The following is a 20,877-nucleotide window of genomic DNA, read 5'->3' as shown; positions in this document are numbered from 1 at the left end:
ATCTGAGCTCTCGCATCTTCAAAGTTTTTAGAGGCATCTTCCATTAATGTTCCACAGACTGATTTCATTCCTTATTTAAATGTGGACCTCCTTCCACTTGTGCACACAGCACAACATCTCTGAGGGGTTGAGGGGAGGGATGGTGGAGGTTTACACTTGTGTTAGAGTGACGTCCTCTGTCCTCCACTCCACCTTAATTTGTATTATTTGATGTTTCAACTATAGAAAGTGAACTCTGCTGACTCATTTTTGCCTGAATCTGTCTCCATTTTCAAGGTTCAGTGTGTAGAATTTAGTGGCATCCAGTCGTGGAATTGCATATTGCAGCCAACTGGTTCCTCCTCAATATCACCTTCCCTTCCAAGAATGTCAGAGAACCTATTGTGGCCCTAATGTTACATAAATATATGAGAGAGCCTCTGTAAAGCCTCTGTAGAAAGTTAATCAAAAAAATATTCTTAATTTCAGTAGATTTCATAAAAATCATTATAAATATAATATTTTCTTTGTTCATATGCTGCTGTTAGAAATATGTGATTTGCCTTCCACTGTGTTCTGTGACTCCATTAGTTCACCTTTTATTATTTTGTTGTTCTGTCCTAATTTTGACTTTGTTCTCAGTGGTAGCCACTGTAGCACCCAATTAATTTGTTTTTTGTGTTTTCACTTTATCTCTGTCTTGTCTCTACTGTTCTTCCTTTTTTGTTCCTTCTTTCCGGCTCTGTTTTTCTTTCTCCTCTGCATGATGCATGTTCTCAACGTGTCGGACGGACCAGTGTGTAAGTGTCACCATCACCTCATTTTATCCTCACACCTGATTGTGGCTGACGTGATACATTCAAAACATGATTAATTTCCTGGTTTTGTGGTCGTGTTCAGCCTTTTACTGATTTCTACATATCATGGATGACCATCTCTAAGAACCTTTAGGTTACTTTCGTAACCCCGGTTCTCTGAGTAGCATGAGTGAGATGTCTCACTATGGGATACGCCCCTCGCGCGTATTCACAGAAGCACTTATTCCAATTCGCCAGCCCTGATAGGCTGGCAGTCGTGACGTCCGCGTCAAGGTGCCGCACCTTAAATACGGTGGACGCGGCGTCACACGTCATTCAAAACAAGCACACCTCTTCTCGCTTCACCCCAGTAGCAAGAAGGGCGGTCTGGTGAGACATCTCACTCATGCTACTCAGAGAACCGGGGTTACGAAAGTAACCTAAAGTTCTCTTTCTTAGCATTCGTTTCGATGTCTCACTATGGGATATGGAGACTCCCGTATTGCCAGACAAGCTTATCTCGGTGACTGACCGCCAGCCCCCCCCATCACTTAAAAGTGAGATCCACATTGGAGCCCACGCTCAAGACAGCGTGGGTCAGGCCAGGGGATGTGACAACCAACCTGTAGTACCTCGCAAATGTGAGGGGAGAAGACCAGCTAGCTGCAGCGCAGATGTCTTGGATAGAGACTCCCTTGAACAGGGCCCAAGAGGTCGTGAGACCTCTAGTAGAATGTGCCCGTAAACCAGTCGGAACCTGAAGGCCTGAGCTGGAGTAGGCCAATGCAATGGCGTCCACTATCCAGTGAGAGAGTCTTTGTTTGGTGACAGGTTTGCCCCAGTGGGGCTTAGCCCAGGACACAAACAACTGATCCCCTTTTCTAAAGCTCCTTGTCCTTTCCACATATGTGTGTAAGGCACGGACAGGGCACAGCATGTGTAACCGCTGCTGTTCTGCAGAACCATAGGGAGGTGGCTGAAAAGCTGACAGTTCCACTGGGGAGCATGGTTTAACAACCTTTGGAACAAATGCAGGATTCGGTCTCAGCGTCACCCCAAGGTTCCCCGGGGTGAACCGCATACATGCTGGATGTACAGATAAAGCGTGAATATCACTTACACGTTTAGCTGTAGCCAAAGCCAATAACAGAGCCACCTTCAAGGATAACGTTTTCATGTCCACGTTATCCAATGGTTCAAAAGGATGACTAGAGAGGGCTCCAAGCACCACTGTTAGATCCCATGATGGTGACATAGTCTTAGAGACGGGCAGCAACCTCCGTGCACCCTTCATAAAACGACAAACCAGGGGGTGTTGGCCCACTGGTTTCCCATCAAATCCAACATGGCAAGCAGAAATAGCTGCCAAGTAAACTTTGACAGTAGAAAATGCCCTCTTTTGATCAATCAAGTCCTGCAGGAAGGACAGGACTGTACCAACTGGACATTGAAAAGGGATTTCCTGTGCCTTAGCACACCAATCCTCAAACAATCTCCACTTACAGTCATAAAGAGACCTAGTGGATGATGCTCTGGCATTCTGAATTGTGTTAACAACATTCTGTGATAATCCAGTCAGGCTCAAATTAAACCACTCACGGGCCAAGCCCACAGGGCGAGGCGCTCCGGATGAGGGTGAAATATCTGTCCGCACGCCTGGGAGAGCAGGTCCCTGCGCAGCGGGAGAGGCCATGGGTGACCGTGGAGGAGCTGTCTCACTTCCGCCAGCCAGTGCATGGACGGCCAGTGAGGAGCGATTAAAATTAGTGATAGACGATTCTCCCGCACCCTGAGCAGTGTCGGGGGAATCAGAGCCAGAGGTGGAAAAGCGTAAAGCAGGACGCGCGGCCACTCGTGAGCAAACGCATCCAGCCCCAGCGGTGCGCTCTGGTCGTGCAGGGAGAAGAACAGTGGGCACTGTGTGTTCCCCCTCGACGTAAACAGATCCACTGTTGCGCGGCCGAAATGTGACCAAATCTGAGCTACTACAGCCGGGTGAAGTTTCCACTCCGCATAGAGAGGATTTCCCCTGGACAAAAGGTCCGCACCCACATTCTGAATTCCGGGAACGTGGGTCGCTCTCACTGAGAGGAGATGCTCCTCGCCCCATAATATCAGTCTGCGTGCAAGAGTGTGTAACTGTAGGGAACGTAGACCCCACTGACGATTGATATACGCCACCGTGGTCGTATTGTCCGTCCTCACTAACACATGATGTCCCCGGAGGAACGGCAGAAAATGTTTCAGCGTCAGAAACACTGCCATCAACTCCAGATAATTTATATGGGCATGTTTGAGATCCGTGCTCCACATCCCATTCGCGGATCTGCCCTCGAACAGACCGCCCCAGCCTGACAGGCTGGCGTCCGTTGTGACCACTTTTCTGGCAGATATTGCGCCGATGCGCACCCCCGCTGTCAACATAGACGGGCGTTGCCATGGTAGCAGCGCGAGGGCGCAGGACGCGCAAGCCGTCACACTGCGGCGTCTGTGGCGCACAGGATCCAGTCTGAGAGAAGCCACCCAGCGCTGAAAATCTCTCATGTACAGCCTGCCCAGCCTCACCACCAATATTGTTGAGGCCATCAGTCCCAATAACCTGAGGCACAGTCCGTACGTGACCCGACGTGTTATGGCAAAATGAGAGAGAGTGGACCTGAAAGTGTGCACTCTCTCGGCTGACAGGCGAGCCGTGTAGGTTAGTGAATTTAACGTGAGACCCAGAAAGGCAATTTCCTGACTCGGCGTTAACACACTCTTTTCCCTGTTTACCACAAAACCGAGATCGGCCAGGTGTGTCAGTACAATGCTCGTGTGCGCCGCAGCCTCTTGTTCTGAGCGCGCCAGCAGCAGCCAGTCGTCCAGATAAGTGGCCACGCGTATACCCCGCTCCCTGAGGGGGGCTATAGCGGCGTCGACACATTTTACAAAGACCCTCGGGCTCAGTGACAGGCCAAATGGGAGTACCAGGTACTCGTACACTGTGTCCTGAAAAGCGAACCTCAGATATTTCCTGTGCGGAGGATAAATGGGAATGTGAAAATACGCGTCTTTCAGATCGATTGATGTGAACCAGTCCCCCGGTCGGATCAAACGTATCAGCGTTGAGTGTGTCAGCATGCGAAACTTGTATCTCCTGAGATACGAGTTCAAAATGCGAAGGTCCAGGATGGGACGTAATGAGGTCCCCCCTTTCTTTGGGACCAGGAAATACCTCGAATAGAAACCCTCCAGTCCCTGACTGTGTGGCACTATTCGTATGGCTCTTTTGTTTAATAGAGCTGATATTTCTTCCCGTAACACCCGGGCCGAATCTCCCTGCGCACGGGAAGAGACGAGGCCGGGAAAACGGGGGGGGCATTGTGGCGAATTGAAGCCTGTAGCCTTTGGCCAGTGTTCTCAATACCCATTCTGACGCTGTGCATGCTTTCCAACTCTCTAGCCTCAAAGTTAGGGGTGAGTGAAGCTCTGTCTGACACAGACGATCTTTGGGGGCCCGTACCAGCTGCGCTCTTCCGAGTATCACTGCGCATGCGCGGTCTGATAGGATCGGAGCGAGCGGAACGGGATGTTTCACCACAGGTGGGACGCTGTTTCCCCCTTGTGGTGTTATGGGGAACCACAGTGTGCTCTGCACCTCTGTGTTTCTTTGGTTTTGTTTTTGTTTTTTTATGATTTTGCAACCCTGCGCCCTCGGCTGTGAGCCTGGATACGTCAGTGGAAAACTTTTTATTAACACAAACTCTGTGTGCGTGCTTGTGAGACATTGATGTGGCGTTGAACAATCCCACATCTGAAACATGTCTCTTCGCCTCTTCACTGGGACGCACGAACTGAGCTCTGGGCCCACGCGTCGCCGAGAGGGATGGGTGGCACTGGGTAATTTCTCCCCTAACACACGGGATAGCTGGGCTGCCAGTGAACAGGGAACGGGTGGCAGCTCCGCTCGCGGTGGGGTTAACCGCTAAGTCGCCTTCTTCTTCCGCCTGGCCTGCTGACTGGGTGTCGGGCCCGGTTGAGCAGTCTGGGTTGACGGGGAATAGAAGGGCTTTCTCGGCCAAGCGGGCTTCGTTTCCGTGGGGCCGTTGGTGTTCGCACCCGGTTGAGCCCTGGGGCGCTTCGGGATGCGAAAAGCAGGAGCGGCGCTCCTAGAGGCAACCTGAGCGAAAGTCTGCCGGGGGGGCGGAGGCGCCGCGGCAGGTGTTTTCCTCGGAAGGCAGAGCTGTAGCGCCTCATCCTCCTTTTTCTTCGCCTCACAGCGCTTTTGCATTGAGGCGTGGGCGGAGCCGAAGACACCCTCGGGGACAATAGGCATGTCCAGGATGTCCTCCTTTTCTCTATCGGACAGATTGGTCAGATTCAGCCATCTCGTCCTCTCTTGTAACACCAACATCGACATGCACTTGCCTGCCGCCTGTACAGCGCATCGCTGGACGCGTAGGCAGATATCCGCGATTGTGGTGATCTCGTCCCACGCGGAACTTTCGGGCATGTCGGCTATGTCGTCAAAAAGCTCCGCTTGGTAAGCTGACAACATGGAGGTGACGTTGAGAGCCCTCACCGTCAAAGCCGCTGCTTTATAAGCTCGTTCAGTCATGGCAGATTGGAAGCGATCGGCTTTCGTGGGAAGTGTGGGGGCCCTGGATGAGGCAGCTGACAGCCGTGGATGAAGGTGTGCTGCCACCAGGGGCTCCATGGGAGGCATGCGGGCCATGGCATGCTTATCCATCCCCTCAATATCCAAGGAAGACGCACCTTGAATGGTGGTTTTGCTGGAGTAAGGGTTCTGCTTCCATGAGGCGGTAACTTCCTCCAGGAGTTCCGGGAACACCGGGAGAAGTTGTCTCGCAGCCCTCTTTGCTTGGGGTAATTTATTCCCCTCGTAGCGGGACCTTGGGGCCTCCGCCACGACCGCGGGCCATGGAATCTTCAGTCTCTCTGCGGCGCGTTTACACACATCGTGCATATCGCCACTGGGCTGGGGCGTAATTGTCCCAACCGAGCCCTTTGCAGGGCTTGGAGAGCTGAGAGCCTGTGAAGGTGGGACAAAGCAGGATTCATAATCCTCGTCGTCACCGTCCGACACCAGACAATCCCCGCCGTCGAACTCATCCTCCTCCTCATAATCCAACATGAGGGGTGGCTCCGTTAGCGGGTCAAGCAAATCCAGCGTGGAGCCCCAGTGCCGAATCTCTGATTCGGGAGCGTCCTCCTCGTCCACACCGGGTTGGGGTTCCTCGGTATTGGCACTGGAAAGGATCGGGTCCCTCTCAGAGACGCTAGCTTGGCGTGCTAGTCGTAGGCGGAGACTCTTCGCTGTGAAGCGGGCGCAGTCGGCGCACGAGCTCGCGTTGCTGACAGCGGCGCGGGCATGTTCCAGCCCGAGACACGCGGAGCAGACCTGGTGAGTGTCCATGCTCGATATTTTATTTCCACAGGTGCACAGGCGATGTGCATCGCCTGGTTGCGAGGTGGAAGGAAGCTTTGCAGCTTGATCCATTTAGCTTGGTGTGCTAAAGGGGAGCGAATTATCTGGGATGATAGTCGCTGTTAGCTAGCTCCGGTGGCAGGCAGTGTGGTGACCGCAGGCTCCCGGTGCCGTTTAGCTATTCAAATAGAAGCAACTACCTATGGTGAAGGCAGTCGGATCGCCGTTTATTCCACTAGCGTCCGGCGATGGAGGTGTTAGCTCCGGTCTGTGGACAGCAGCTAGTTAGCATAAATGCCGATTAGAAAAATGCTTGTTCGTGAAGCGAGAAGAGGTGTTTGAATGACGTGTGACGCCGCGTCCACCGTATTTAAGGTGCGGCACCTTGACACGGACGTCACGACTGCCAGCCTATCAGGGCTGGCGAATTGGAATAAGTGCTTCTGTGAATACGCGCGAGGGGCGTATCCCATAGTGAGACATCGAAACGAATGCTAAGAAAGAGAACTGCACATTTCATCCACTCAGCGGCTCATAACAATTTTGTTCTTTGATATTTGTTGAATTCAGAACTCCAGTGTTTGATTAACAATCTTGTTTGTATGAAGAATCACTTATTCTGAATGAGAAAGTTCTCTTTACTTAAAGTCATGGAGGAAAGAACAAAGTGGAGATCTTGTAAAATAATATCAACACAATGAAAAAAGATGGAGCAGCTCTGTGGCTGCTCCACATGCACTTTGCATGTTTCGGTTTTGGTTGTTCTGCCAGGATAATTGGTGGATAGAATCAAACATAAATGTAGAGCACTCTATACAAGCAGTACTTTTTCTACCACACACCATTCATCCACTGTCAGCACAGCTGTCAGGGACCATTTGGGGTTCAGTATCTTGCCTAAGGTCACTTCCGAATACAGATTGGATAAGATTATCGCACCACCTTTCTTCTGGTCTGTGGACGAACCTCTCTACTTCCTGAGCCGCAACCGCCCAATGTACAGTAGGCTTGATTGGCAACTGCCTAAGTTGTGCATAGTACTGTTTTGATAATGAGCCAAAAAATAACAGTAAAACACTACACCCCTTCTTTACGAACAAAACCACTTTGCTCTGGCACACGATAAAATTCTGGTAAAACAATGAGCATGACACTCTTTTCAGTTTGTACAGTTCATTTATAACTTCTGCCCACCATAGATTCTCATTGAATTGTCTTTAGTGGAAGAGATCTTTCTTGGAAGAATAGATTTTTTTTCTTTACACATGTTTCCAGCTTCCACCCTTAATGAGCCACTGATTGACTAAAGTGTGTGTGTGTGTGTGTGTGTGTGTGTGTGTGTGTGTGTGTGTGTGTGTGTGTGTGTGTGTGTGTGTGTGTGTTTACATTAATTTACCTCCCCCTGTGAGTGTGTTCCTCTCAGTGACTGAGCTCCACCATCACCACAGAGGAACACACTTACATGAATACTGATGTAAATAATCTGATCTGTACACACAGTCACAGTGTTCACAGTAAAGTCAATGAAACAATAGCTGATTATGTGACCGATCATTGTCACCCTTTTGGTTTTATTATTTCTTTCAGAAGTTAACAAAAGATTTTAACATTTGCTCTTCATATTTGCTTCCTGTGACTTTAAATGTGCAGCCGCTGCCTGTGTGCTGTGGTATTTGTGGGCACAGAGTCAGTTAGACACATTTGACTGAGTCTGTGAAACCGCGTAATTCTTGTTCCATACATGAGGTTGTGTACTAAAAGCTGTCTCTGTTAACTTAACAATGGAGTGATGATGTAACACCTTTATTACCTTGCAGGTCAGAGGGGACCCATGTCAATGAGCTAAAGAAATTGACTTATTCCATATCTTTACATTTTCCACTTGCTCCCGGACTCATTTCCATTATTCAGACTCTAAATGACACTTAATTATCACATGATAATTGTTTGCTAGACCCTTTAACCATCAACAAGGCACCTTTGTATTATCCAAGGTGATGCATATGAATCGTAAAGCTTCTCTTACAAACCTTAATATGTTACAAAGTAGAAGATACATACGAAGGATTTAAATAAGTGTCCTAAAATACATGGTGCAAAAATGTTAAGGTCTGCTCAATCATAAATTAAGTTAAATCTAAATTAGAATAATACAGATAGCTGAATTTAATTTATACTGAGAAGGAGTCAAGCTCCTCATTGTCTTTATTTGAATACCTGCATCTCCTGCATGATGTTACATATGTTTTGAATGCTGTTGAATGCATTATATAAATAGTCTCTATCTATCTATCTTTTCACTGGAGTGTCCTAGCAGCAGGACACAGGACACGTTACATGTAAAATAACAGCAGCCAAAATCCCTGACACGTAATGATGGATCCGAGGGTTTTACAGTCAGCAGAACGTAACATTACTGGCTCACTTTGTCCGATTGATAGGTCAACAGGGCATGCAATAGGTCAAACCGACAGTGATTGCTAGATCAGGAGCCAGAAAGCCTGATGCACTTCGAGACAGTAAACTTTGTTAAATACAAACTTTTCCCTCCCACGTTCAAATGTATAAGAAATAATAAAAAGAAGTAGTTAAAATATAAAACACATTCTTCATAATGTCTTCATGTAAAACGTAATTACATATTATTCCAACCGTTGAAATTAATGAAATATCTCTATTCTTGTTATCAGAGAGGGACAGGGGGATGGTGTGGATGATGAGAGGGAGTGAGCTGGAGGACAATAGGAAGTGTATGGTGGGTGGATGTACCGCACTCAAGCACAAGCCGAGCCGTACAGTAACCATGGAAACATTGTGCAATTATCAAGAGCTGAAGTTCCCTTTCTTTCCCTGAGCTAGTGAGCATTCATGGACAGACGAGAAAAAATATCACAGGCAGTTTCTGAGAAGCAACACGATGAAAGACCTGTGTGGTCAGCATTGACATGTGGGAGCCTCTCTGACCATTAGCTGCTCTGCTGCCCTTCAGGTGGCGTGTCTGACATCTTTTACTCCTGTCCCACTCTAACACAGATTCTCTCCTTCTGCTTTTCTATTGCTCATTGTCTCTTTTTGCTCCCCTGATCTTCTTTTCATGACAAACTCCCTACCTCATCCTCCTCTTTTTCTACATCTTCATCCTCTGTATTCTCTTTACCACCATCCTGCCCCTCTTCCTTTGTCTGTGGGTTTGTCCCCCCCCCCATGTCCAGCCTTTTACAGCGCAGCCCCGCTCACGTCGGCTGGCATCATTCCCATCATGCAGTCTCTGTGCCCAGATGGACAAAGGGATGAATTTGGTTTCCTGCAGTACAAGAACTCCACGTGAGTAGATGTAGTCACTCATAAGTCTCATGAATCATTTTTAAGTGAAGTTGTTTGTCTTGAGTTATTCATTTCTATCTGACATTTAGTCTGTGAAAACCCATGAGATCAGACAGCTTTGTTTAAAAGAGTCAATCTTCTCCTTCATTTATTGGAGACATTCCAGTTGTCTGACAAAAAAACTAAACCCATCTCAACTTTTATTATTTCAGTACCACAACGGTTTTCATATGCATTTTAATTTTGTATAATGACCACACGTGATACTGACACATATCAAGTTTTGAATTTCCTGGAAACTCATTGACATCAATGTCTGAACAAGCAACACTCTGGACAATAGAAAACAGTTTCTTATTAAAATAAAATGAATTCACTAGTTACATTCATCAGTAAGATAAGTATCATCAATATAAATAGATGATATTTCCTAACTTGAAAGAGACTGGTAGTTCAGAAATAAAGTCAAAAAATTTGAAAAAATACCGGTATTGATCACAAACTAAAAAAGGCAAACAAAACAAATTGACATTAAGCAGCCTGAGGGAATGCATTTTGTTGATACCAGCTAAAATCCCTCTTTGATGAGGGAGCAAAATTGACCAAATCACTGCTTCTCTTTGCTGACACACTTCAGAATTTGACTGACCTTCTCTATTTAGAAAAGATCACATTTTTATTGGGGTGCAGTTCTTATCTGTGCATTATTTTTTAAAACCTTAACGACCAAGACTTTATTTAATATCACTGTGCTAATGCAGTTGCAATATATTATTTCAATCATATATTACAGTCATTGTCGTAATTTTGAAATCCTTACTAATGGAGAAATTGCTACATTTGTGGGTCTCTCTCCCATCTTGACGGTGTATTGGGATTTTTAATACATAACACGACAAAAAATTATCTTCTGGTTCATACAATTCAACCTAGCTGCGGCTAGGGGCCAGAGCACTTTTGTCACTTTCAGACTTTGAGTCAATGGCTCTGAACAATGAAATCACATTAGCTATATAGTAAATAAGCCCCTCCTTTCACAGAGGAAGAATGTTTATCCAATCAGCTCTCTGCGTGTTGTCTTCAGGCTTAGATTTGGTCACCTTCAATCTGAATGAGGACCCCCTTCGAAGTCTCACTACACATTTACATCAGGCCTCTGCTGAGTGTGGAAACCTGTTTCTCTCAGTGAAACCCACGTCTCTCAGACCCCCTCGTCTGCGCCGTTTAAACACCTATGGTCACTCTGTTGCAGACAGTAAGATGGCCCCTGCTGTGAAAACCCTTTTGTTTCAGCAGCAGGACCGGGAGTCTCCAGACAATACAGATCAGCACAGAATGGTACCAGTCTAACTGCAGAAAACATCTTAGGATATAACATTCTATATATATACACTTGTCATTATTTCATTAAACTTATCTTAATACAAAATGTCCCATCACAACGGGGATTCGCAAGGCATTCTGGGAAACTGTCATAGCCCTCTGTTTAAATTGTGGATCAGAAAAATCGCACTTTCGAGGGCTGTACAGCCCAAACACTTTGCCCTACTCCTACGCGTGAACAGGCCAAAGGGAGAGGGCTAAGGGGTAGAGAGAAGGGGTGAAACGGTATACTTCCATATGTCAAGCTTTTCTTTTCTTTTTGATGGAGGACATTTTCTGTACATGTTGTCTTGACTCTTAGTGTTACCCAGCTGCTGGAGCGGATCCGTGAAGTGGTTGAACAGAATCGACTCTTCACGTCTGACCGGCCTGGTTTGGGTCAGGAGTTGGAGACCCTGCAGCGGCATCTGGAGAGTCTCAGCTCCAACCCCTTACCACCGGACTACAACTTCAACAAGAGCCAAGGTCGCACACACAGCCATTCTTTTTCTGAGGTGTTAGTGTGATGATGACACTTTATTTTCCAGGTGTCAGTCTATTCATTTGACTAGATAAAAAACATGTGACACAGTTGTAGAGAATGTTTATAAGGAAGGGAGAAGTTGTCATATCGGATCATTCTAGCCTACAGTTACTCTGATACCAATTAGATTAGATTACACTTTATTGTAAGAATGTCTTCTGAAATGTGTCTTGCATCCAATAACGACAAACATATATCGATATGAGTGATAAGTCAGTATCAGCAGAGAAAAAAATCGATCTAAGGTGGGACTTAGAGCATACATTCTATTATAATATGTAAAGTCTATACTGGGCAAATAATCAAACGTTTAACTGAACCAACATCACTAGCCTATTTTCAGTCACATTAGTATGCTCAGTAAAGTCCTTCTTTTAAACAGGCTGCTGCCGACCCCTTGAAAATGCAGAGTAAGCAGAATTGGCATTGATCCACTCTGCAGTTTTTTAGTGTGTCATGTACCATGCAGATGAGCCAGTGGACATTCGTCTCTCAATCTATGTGCCATGTTCATACCTCCATCCCATGGTTGTGAATACTATAACTCAGGAAAGTGTCATCAACTTCAGCACATTATGGGACTCAATGACCTGAACTGATTTGAATATGGTTTTCAAAGGTCACTAGGACCTGACTTTTATTATATATATCAATGTCATCACTACACATGAGTCTTGACAGACAATGATGCAAATGGCAGTTTGACTGGTTGGCTGAGGGATACACCCATGAGGTTGTTCCTGTGTGTTGAGTAATTCTCGCATAAAAATATAAAGTGACAAAAAGTGTTGATGTTTGAATATCAACGGTAATAATAAAGCGGATAAAGGATCAAAATGACATCATAGCTCTTGTTGATAAAAGCATCTGTGTGTGTTTTTATGAAAATCACAGCACCAGCACAATGCAATCGGCATGGGCTTCATGATTAATTTGGAATCACAATAAAGCAGGAACAATTTAAGCAGAGGTGGACGATAATACAAATAAATATGTGCTGTTTTTTCTTTGTCTACTTCTTTGTGCTCCTCTTTGTCTTTAAACATTTTCTGTTGAAGGTGTCACATGACAAAGAAGGCAACAGTGCAAATAGAAAACCCTAACCCTAATCCATTTTCATCACCATCACCATATAACTGCAACAAATAGGTATTATGCTATACTTTATAGAAATTAGTATTATATAAGATAATATAAGAAAACATGTGAGCCTTTATTATTAAAATTTTACTTCAGAGGCAATAATGTTAGGGCAGAAATTAAACAGTGATCTTAAATCTTTGCTGGATCAAATATGTTTGAAGGAGATGGCTCCAGTTTAGACTTCATAATCTTTATAATATGATGTCACAGATAATACTCCAAATAGACTAAATCTTAGATGTTTAACTGTGTGATCTACTCGACTATAGGATATAAACAAATGTTATGTTGGAATGTTGAGACTGACAACTGGTAGTTGTCAAGAAGCTGATCAAAGCTCTCACCTCAGAGAATACAGTATGGATCCACAGACAGAAAGATCACTTCGTAATTATTATGTGTGTATGTCTGTGCGTGTGGGTGTGCAGGCTTCACACTGGCCAGCGTGCTGAAGAGTCAGTCGGCTTTCCATCAGTTCCTGGTGAAGAACCTCTCCCTGTCCAACTCCACTAGCAGCATGCTGCTCAACATTCCAGTCAGCATCAAAGAGGTGCTCCACTGTTTCTTAAGTGCAGGCCGTTAATATGATCAAATTTGAACAAATACATGTTTTTTGCTTTTCTTGTGTAATGGAACATTTTATTACATTTCACAGCAAAGACAATTATCAATTCTGGTTCATACAATTCTACCTAGCTGCAGCTAGGGACCAGAGCACCCTGTCACTTAGTCAGACTGGGTCAATGGCACAGAACAATGGAATCACATTTGATTTATACTAAATAAGTCCCTCCTTTCACAGAGGTAGAATGTTTATCCAATCAGTTCTCTGCGTGTTGTCTTCAGGCTTAGATTTGGTCACCTCCAATCTGAATGAAGGACCCCTTCGAAAGTCTCACTACACATCAGGCATCTGCTTAGACTCCAAGTCTCTCTTAGACCCCCATCTCTGCTGGATGACCCATGAAAGAGTCTAGGTGTGAAAACCTTTTGTCCCAGCAGAGGCACAGACGAATCTCTAACGAATACACATCTGAGTCTCCTAAGCTGACCCCCACATGTTATAGTCTAAACCCACAGAAATACATCTCAGAATAACATTCCCATCTATAACTGTCATTCCTTGCATGAAACATAACTAAATATAAAATCTGCCATCACAATCCTCCCTTTTGAGACTATTGTCTCAAACATCTCCATAACACCTTATCATTATATTTAGAAAGAGTCCAGGATACATGAGTTTCAAGAAATCGAACATTTTGTCCAATCATGGACTTGGTTAAGGAAGTAACCACAGTCTTAACAAAAAAAACAATATAACAGTTTGTAACACCTGTACATAATTAAAAAAAATCAGAATCTGTCTCAACAAATCAATAACATATTTAGCAATTATTCAAAAGAAACCATGACCCTTAATTCCCACCCATCAGGAATATGTCCTTGTTCTCTCTCTGGACAATAGATCATTTTACCTTACATTTAACAATATGCACCATATTATCGAATTGTTCACTGTGCCACACTTCATATGTGTCGAAGTCCTCCTTCAGCTGACGAACATCTTATTTCAGAGCTTCCTGTAGATGCAGAGTTTCATTTCCTAATGTCCTTGAACTAACTCTTAGAGCCAGCTCATCTGTGTGTGTGTTCTTCACAGTGCCCCCCCATGGGACAAGCTCTCCAAACCATCCCTTGTGGAGACTCTCACACTGTTGAATGCTTTTCTCGCACACAATGAGTTGAATCTTGTCTGTTATCATCATGGTCGCCTACCATGAAGCTCTCCAGGCTCTATCAGTTCATCAGGAAAGTTAAACATAAGCTCTATTTGCTCTTGACCATAGATGCTCAGGAATTTGTATTATTCCTCCTGCCAAAGTAACACATTTAACATGTTGGTGGCAAGACGATGATAAAAGCATCCGTAGTAGGGAAACCATTTTTCCCTGAACTGCTCCTCAGTCGTCCAAATCATCTGTCGTTGTTCCCCTGTCTGTGCGGTTGTGACAGCAGTGACCCTCTTCAATGTGTTTTCCTCACATTGCAACACCCATCAATTGAAGGCTCACACACTGGCACAAAGCACTATCCGTCCTGTAGAATCCACCCGTGGCTATCGAAATCCTCCTGCGTTGGCCCGCATGTCTCCAGGTTGCCCTCTCAGCGACCTTCACTTGTCATCCCTCTGGTGAGAGGCATTTGGCTTGCACTCGTTCCATCGACGTCCTCTTCCAATCTTTTCTCCTCACGTCCTTCAGTACAATCCATTCTCCTGGTTCCTTCGCATGCAGCTCCCTTTCCATGGATTTCCAATAGATTCTCCTTCATCTGCCTGTGGATTTTAAAGAGTACAGGGAACAAGTTCACAACATATCCATCAGTTCATTTTTCAATGTACTGTTAAGTTTTAATTTTACTGCCATCTCTCTCTCCTGTACCATCCCTGGCGGGATGTGGCACGATTTTGCCTTGTGTTGATACCCCGATACTCACCAGCATCCTTAATGCTGCGCTTACAAATTGGGTACAATTATCAGTGGACATCCTTTTAGACTCTCCCATCATGGATAAGTTCTCCCGAGCAGTGACTCCTTCACTGCTGAAGAATCCTGTTTAGATGTTGGGAAACTTCTGCTTGCATAGAAAACATTTCAATGAAAATAAAACAGTATTTATTCATTTCCCTAACTTACATAATTTTTATCTTTATCAAATCTCTTTATGAATGATCAAGTTGTTTATTTGGAGGTGGATGTTCACCTTGTGGAATCCAGATTGTTTTACCTTTTTATTTTGTAACTCAAATCACACAACTCTTCTAAAAAGTTAAAAAGTTTTAGTGAATATTATTAAGTGTGTATTGTCTGTACACTCAATATACCTATATTTAATTTCATTTCATATGTAACTCCTCCCTTTTGACACTTAGACACCAGTCTTGTGTCAATCCAACCTAATGAAGAAACATATTCAAAATGAAACTATCAAAATCATCTTTATGACCCACATTTAAACTAATCAACAACCAAATAAACTCCCGTTAATCAAAACTACTTAATTCCTAAATGTATTAAGTCTAAATTCTAAAAAATTTAAGTTCCTATGTAACTTTGCTTACAGCTCCTATAAGCCATATCAAATGTCAATATTCAAATCTTCAAACCGTAATCCATGTTCTCGGCCAACTGCATACTGCTTGCAAAACACAAATACCACAGTCAAGCAAAAACAATGGTGTTAAAGTTAAGTTCATGAATGTCTATTCAGCCCCCCATCACATGCAAACCTGCTGTCAGTGTAAATCTTGACACTCTCGTCTCTAGCATATTTGCATCTCTTTGGTCAATGCATATAATGTGAAGGGGGTTGATTTCCTCTGTGTCCCACAGTCGTAACCCACTTTGTTATCACACTGCGGAAACCTTTGAAGCTGAAACAGTCACAAAACACTTCACGTTTACATTTATCAGCTTGATTACCATTTAAATCCTAATTCAGGAGAAAAGCTTTAGTTTAGTCTAAAACCTCTTCTACTGATGTAGCTAAGAGTTTCCTAGTTAAACACTTTCTATCTGTAATAGTAATGTCTATCATCTAAAAAACAATACTGTATCCTAGCTGAACCACCTAGCTGTTGAAAAGTGATCATTTTTTCTCAAGCAATATCATTGTTACAGCATATGACACTAGTAAAGTCTTATTTCAAAGTATCACATATCACACATCACATATAACAGTTCTCTCAGCAGCTACCATAGCTCTGAGACATGTTTGAAGCTTTGCCTCCCTTGGTTTATCCTTGAAGACAAAAAAATGTATGTTAAAACAGAAAATTCACTTTCCACAAGAATATTTACAGAATATTCTTTTCTATTGCGTCTGCTCCTCTGATCAGACCAATACCATTTTTGTGACCAGTTCACAAACATGATGGTACCTGTATCAACTTAGAAAATATCATTAATTTTTACAACAACAAACTAAAAATATCAATCCAGTACCTCAAAGATACTTAACATTCAAAAATGTGTTAAAAACTCCTTATTTAATTTATCTATACAGAAAATCGGTTACGATTAACTGTTAATCCTCTTTAAAAAATTTTAATGTGCTTATATGTATTTTATTGGGATTAAATGTCTTTTTCCTCTATTTAATCCAAAATTATAAAACCTTTACTCTTGTTTCTGGTTTTATTCATCTTTCATATGAATCAGAAGTTAATCATAAATCTTTTAGCCAATGAGTCTATCAAAGACTACTAAAACAACACAGTATTTACTAGTCCAAATTTCAAACTTACATTATCCTCAATGTATTTCCTATAAATGCTTTTTAAACTAAGTTCTCTTACCAAATGGTTAAATTCCTCTAAGAAAATACATTTTATGATCTAATTTATTTCTCCCCCTGCTCTTCGCACGAGGATGTTACTTTAGACCTGAGAAAGGTGTCTGGGATCATTCTTTGATATGCTAGTGTTAAATCCCCCTCTCTCTCTCTCTCTCCTTTAAATAAATGTAGATGTCATTTCCACTTTTGTTCTAACAAATGCCCTGTTGTGTCAAAATTTAGCATACTCTCCAATCTAGTTGTTTTTATCAAGCAGCTTGGTGACAACAAAATAAATGTTTAAATCTTGTATTTAACCTCTAACACATATAAAAAACACAATGATAAAAATGCATCTCTCTATCACTTTTTGCACATGTTTTCCCATCATTTATGAGCTATCTAACAATCATTATGAGAGTGATATCACATTCTTCACATATATTTAATGTTGATTCTAATCCCTGAATCTACAAATATATTTGATGTCTCTGCCAATCACTCTGATTTGTTTGTTTTAAATTTAGTTCACATGAATCTTGTGAAAGTATTTAGCTAAGGCACAATGGGCCTCTCTATAGTAATTTCTAATTTAGCTCTTATAATGTTAATCATCTGCTCTATGTAACATTAATTCACATGGTGTATGTGTGTCAGTGTTCTTACTTAGATGAAGTTTTTGTTGAACCTCTTTGTCTCCCTCTTCCACGGGCTTGGCATCTCCAAGCTGTTATTTGTGCCATTTTCAGCGTCTCTGAAAAATTTGCACATCTTTCACATGTAAAATGGTGAAAACTGAAGGTATGCTCACCTTCTCCTCAACAACAAAGTTGAATTCCTGAAGTGTGGATTGGGACGGTTGAAGCTGATGCATTTTCTGTCTGCAGCGGTCTCCCTCTTAGTGGAGATGCATCAAGATCAGAACTTAATTGGAGATCCTGGGACCTTGAGATTATTTCAGTTACAACCTCCTGAATTCTTTCTCTGATATTCACTTCAGTGAACCAACATTCAAATGCTCTCAAGTCTGGCACAAATATCTCCACATCTCTCCAATGGTATGTTTTAACAGTTACGTCTTAACTCTAATTTATTTAGTAAAATACTAAACTTCGGGGACTAAAGTTTACCTGGTATGGAGAATGACCCTAAAAGCTCCCTAATTTATCTTTAAAACCAATTGTTTTCCTTATATCTTAAAAATGTCTATTTTAAATTTATTTTAAGATTTGTTTTAGGCTATTTCCTTTTTCCTTCTGTTATTATTCTTTAAAAAGCCTACTTATATCCCAAATATACTTAAAAATATACTCACCTTGCTCCAGTGTTGAGAATTTCAAGAACTCCTCTCACTCCTCTCTTTTTCTTTGTCAGCTGTAAATTCTCAGACTGGTCTCATCAAATCTTACAGGTTACTTGTACAGACACTCGTAATCAAACCAGCAACACTTGTGTAACGTTTATAGTAACCTTATACCTTCAACCAATCTAAAAAAAAAACACTCCCTTAAGAGACATTGAGAAAAAATACCCTTAGTGCATCCTGATACCTTTAGAGAAATATCATTCAAATCTCTACACACACACTTCTCTCCAGTTATACGCCTCCAGGTACTAAATACTTGAGAATGCTATTACTATTTTATGAAAATAGTTATAATTATCATGAAACTCGACGTCAGAGCTCAATCTTAAAGTTGTGTTTAAATTAATAAACACTCCATATATCTATATCTATTCCGTTTGACTCAGTTGAGCTTTGTTTTTTTTTTGCAGTGGTTCTAAACCCTGACTTTGTTAAACCCAGTTAACTTGTTGTTTTTTTTTGCAGTGGTTCTAAACCCTGACTTTGTTAAACCCAGTTAACTTGTTGGTTCCAAACCCTGACTTTGTTAAACCCAGTTAACTTTTATTGGTTCCAAACCCTGAAGCTTCTTGGATTCTACACCGGTTTCCAAAACCTTGCTATGTAAGCACGTCTGCTCCTCACTTTGACAAATGAGTGAATCTCTTAACCCTTATAAACCTAGTTTATTTTTCGAAATCAGAATTTTACTCACCAGAACGAAATTGCTTGCCAATCCCCCTCGGTTCTTTCGGTCATCTTAGTGAGTACTCCTCGCTCTCAGGACATCAGGCCCTCTGTAAAATGAAGGTTTAGTCCGAGACGTACTGCCCCGATGCAGTTACTTACCGTCAGCTCCAAGAGCCAGAGTTCACTATATGATGGCCTCTGCCGACAATCGCCAAATGTAATGGAACATTTTATTACATTTCACAGCAAAGACAATTATCAATTCTGGTTCATACAATTCTACCTAGCTGCAGCTAGGGACCAGAGCACCCTGTCACTTAGTCAGACTGGGTCAATGGCACAGAACAATGGAATCACATTTGATTTATACTAAATAAGTCCCTCCTTTCACAGAGGTAGAATGTTTATCCAATCAGTTCTCTGCGTGTTGTCTTCAGGCTTAGATTTGGTCACCTCCAATCTGAATGAAGGACCCCTTCGAAAGTCTCACTACACATCAGGCATCTGCTTAGACTCCAAGTCTCTCTTAGACCCCCATCTCTGCTGGATGACCCATGAAAGAGTCTAGGTGTGAAAACCTTTTGTCCCAGCAGAGGCACAGACGAATCTCTAACGAATACACATCTGAGTCTCCTAAGCTGACCCCCACATGTTATAGTCTAAACCCACAGAAATACATCTCAGAATAACATTCCCATCTATAACTGTCATTCCTTGCATGAAACATAACTAAATATAAAATCTGCCATCACACTTGTCATGTAACATACAGATCAGACAGGAAACAAAGCCACAGAGTTCCAGGAAAACACCCACACAAAACGTAACAGAGAGTTTAGAAAAGGGCCATTATTTTCCTCTGCATTCAAATGCTCCCCGAAAGGTCCCATTTTCTAAGATGTAAAGTCAAGTGATTTGAAGTCGAAACAATACTATAAACAAAATGTGTTGTATTTGAGTTTTTTAAATCCTAAATCCATGTTATCAAGTAAAACATACATTTGTTATTGTAGTAACAACATGAGGCCTTTTTTTCGCCTGAGTAGTTAGTATCATGGTTTTGAGAGCCACAAACTTTTAACAAAAAATGATAATTTTGTTGCATGTCATAATCATGTCCTTGTGTGTGTGTTTGTGTTTGTGTTTGTGTGTGTGTGTGTGTGTGTGTGTGTGTGTGTGTGTGTGTGTGTGTGTGTGTGTGTGTGTCCTGTAGGTGCACAGTCTTATCTTTGGGACATCTCTTAGAGCTGGTGGACAGACCCAAAGTTGGATTCAAGGGGCAAAAGACAGTATTAAAAAACCTGGAGATAGAGTTCTTAATCTGGAGGTAAGTTTTTACACTACTCAGACTATATAGGAAATATAGGAAATGATAATAATCTTTGTGTGGCTGCCATGTCATTCCAGTGTTTGTTGAATTTGGAATTTGAGAGAAATATTGTCAGTAATTTAAAGAATTTAACATATAATAGTAAAACCAGAGAAACTGCAGTGGTCTTGTTATTTCTTCCTAGTTTTCTAAACAGTCACACTATTTTTTATATATCTCGTTGAACAAGGAAAACAGCACTGTTTTTAAAATGTTTTCTTCATTTCAGCATACTTGATAATGAAAGCAGTGCTGGTCTGGATGTAGCCTGGATGCCAGACGAACTTAGCCCCGCCCACAACATTTTTGGTCGGGCAGTTCGGTCTGGAGTCGCTCCATTGGGAAAAAATTATGGGGCGTGTTTCAACTGACCAGGAAGTAAAATTCCTCTTCGCTCAATTGGATAGACCTACAACTAATCAGAGCAACGTAGTATGTGACGTATGCTAAGCAACGCATTGTGAGTTATTTACTAACCCGGGTTCACACCGGACGCTTCAGCGCAGCGCCAAGCCTTAAATAACAGCTGGCTCCCATCCACTCCCATGTTAAAACTTT

General features: G+C 42.8%; 1 protein-coding gene across 2 annotated transcripts in view; it reads left to right on the top strand.

Moving 5' to 3' along the window:
• abca2 (ATP-binding cassette, sub-family A (ABC1), member 2) overlaps nucleotides 1–20,877 on the top strand; it is a 78,605-nt gene that overhangs the window by 25,575 nt on the left and 32,153 nt on the right. For both annotated transcript variants that reach the window (XM_053420101.1, XM_053420100.1), the window contains exons 3-6: nucleotides 9,417–9,528; nucleotides 11,213–11,376; nucleotides 13,006–13,127; nucleotides 20,164–20,277. In XM_053420101.1, the coding sequence (XP_053276076.1) occupies nucleotides 9,417–9,528; nucleotides 11,213–11,376; nucleotides 13,006–13,127; nucleotides 20,164–20,277 (512 nt within the window). The remainder of the gene's footprint in view (nucleotides 1–9,416; nucleotides 9,529–11,212; nucleotides 11,377–13,005; nucleotides 13,128–20,163; nucleotides 20,278–20,877) is intronic.

The sequence above is a fragment of the Pleuronectes platessa genome, chromosome 4 (assembly GCF_947347685.1).
Source record: "Pleuronectes platessa chromosome 4, fPlePla1.1, whole genome shotgun sequence".
Taxonomy (NCBI): domain Eukaryota; kingdom Metazoa; phylum Chordata; class Actinopteri; order Pleuronectiformes; family Pleuronectidae; genus Pleuronectes; species Pleuronectes platessa.
This window is presented reverse-complemented; position numbering and strand designations above follow the sequence as displayed.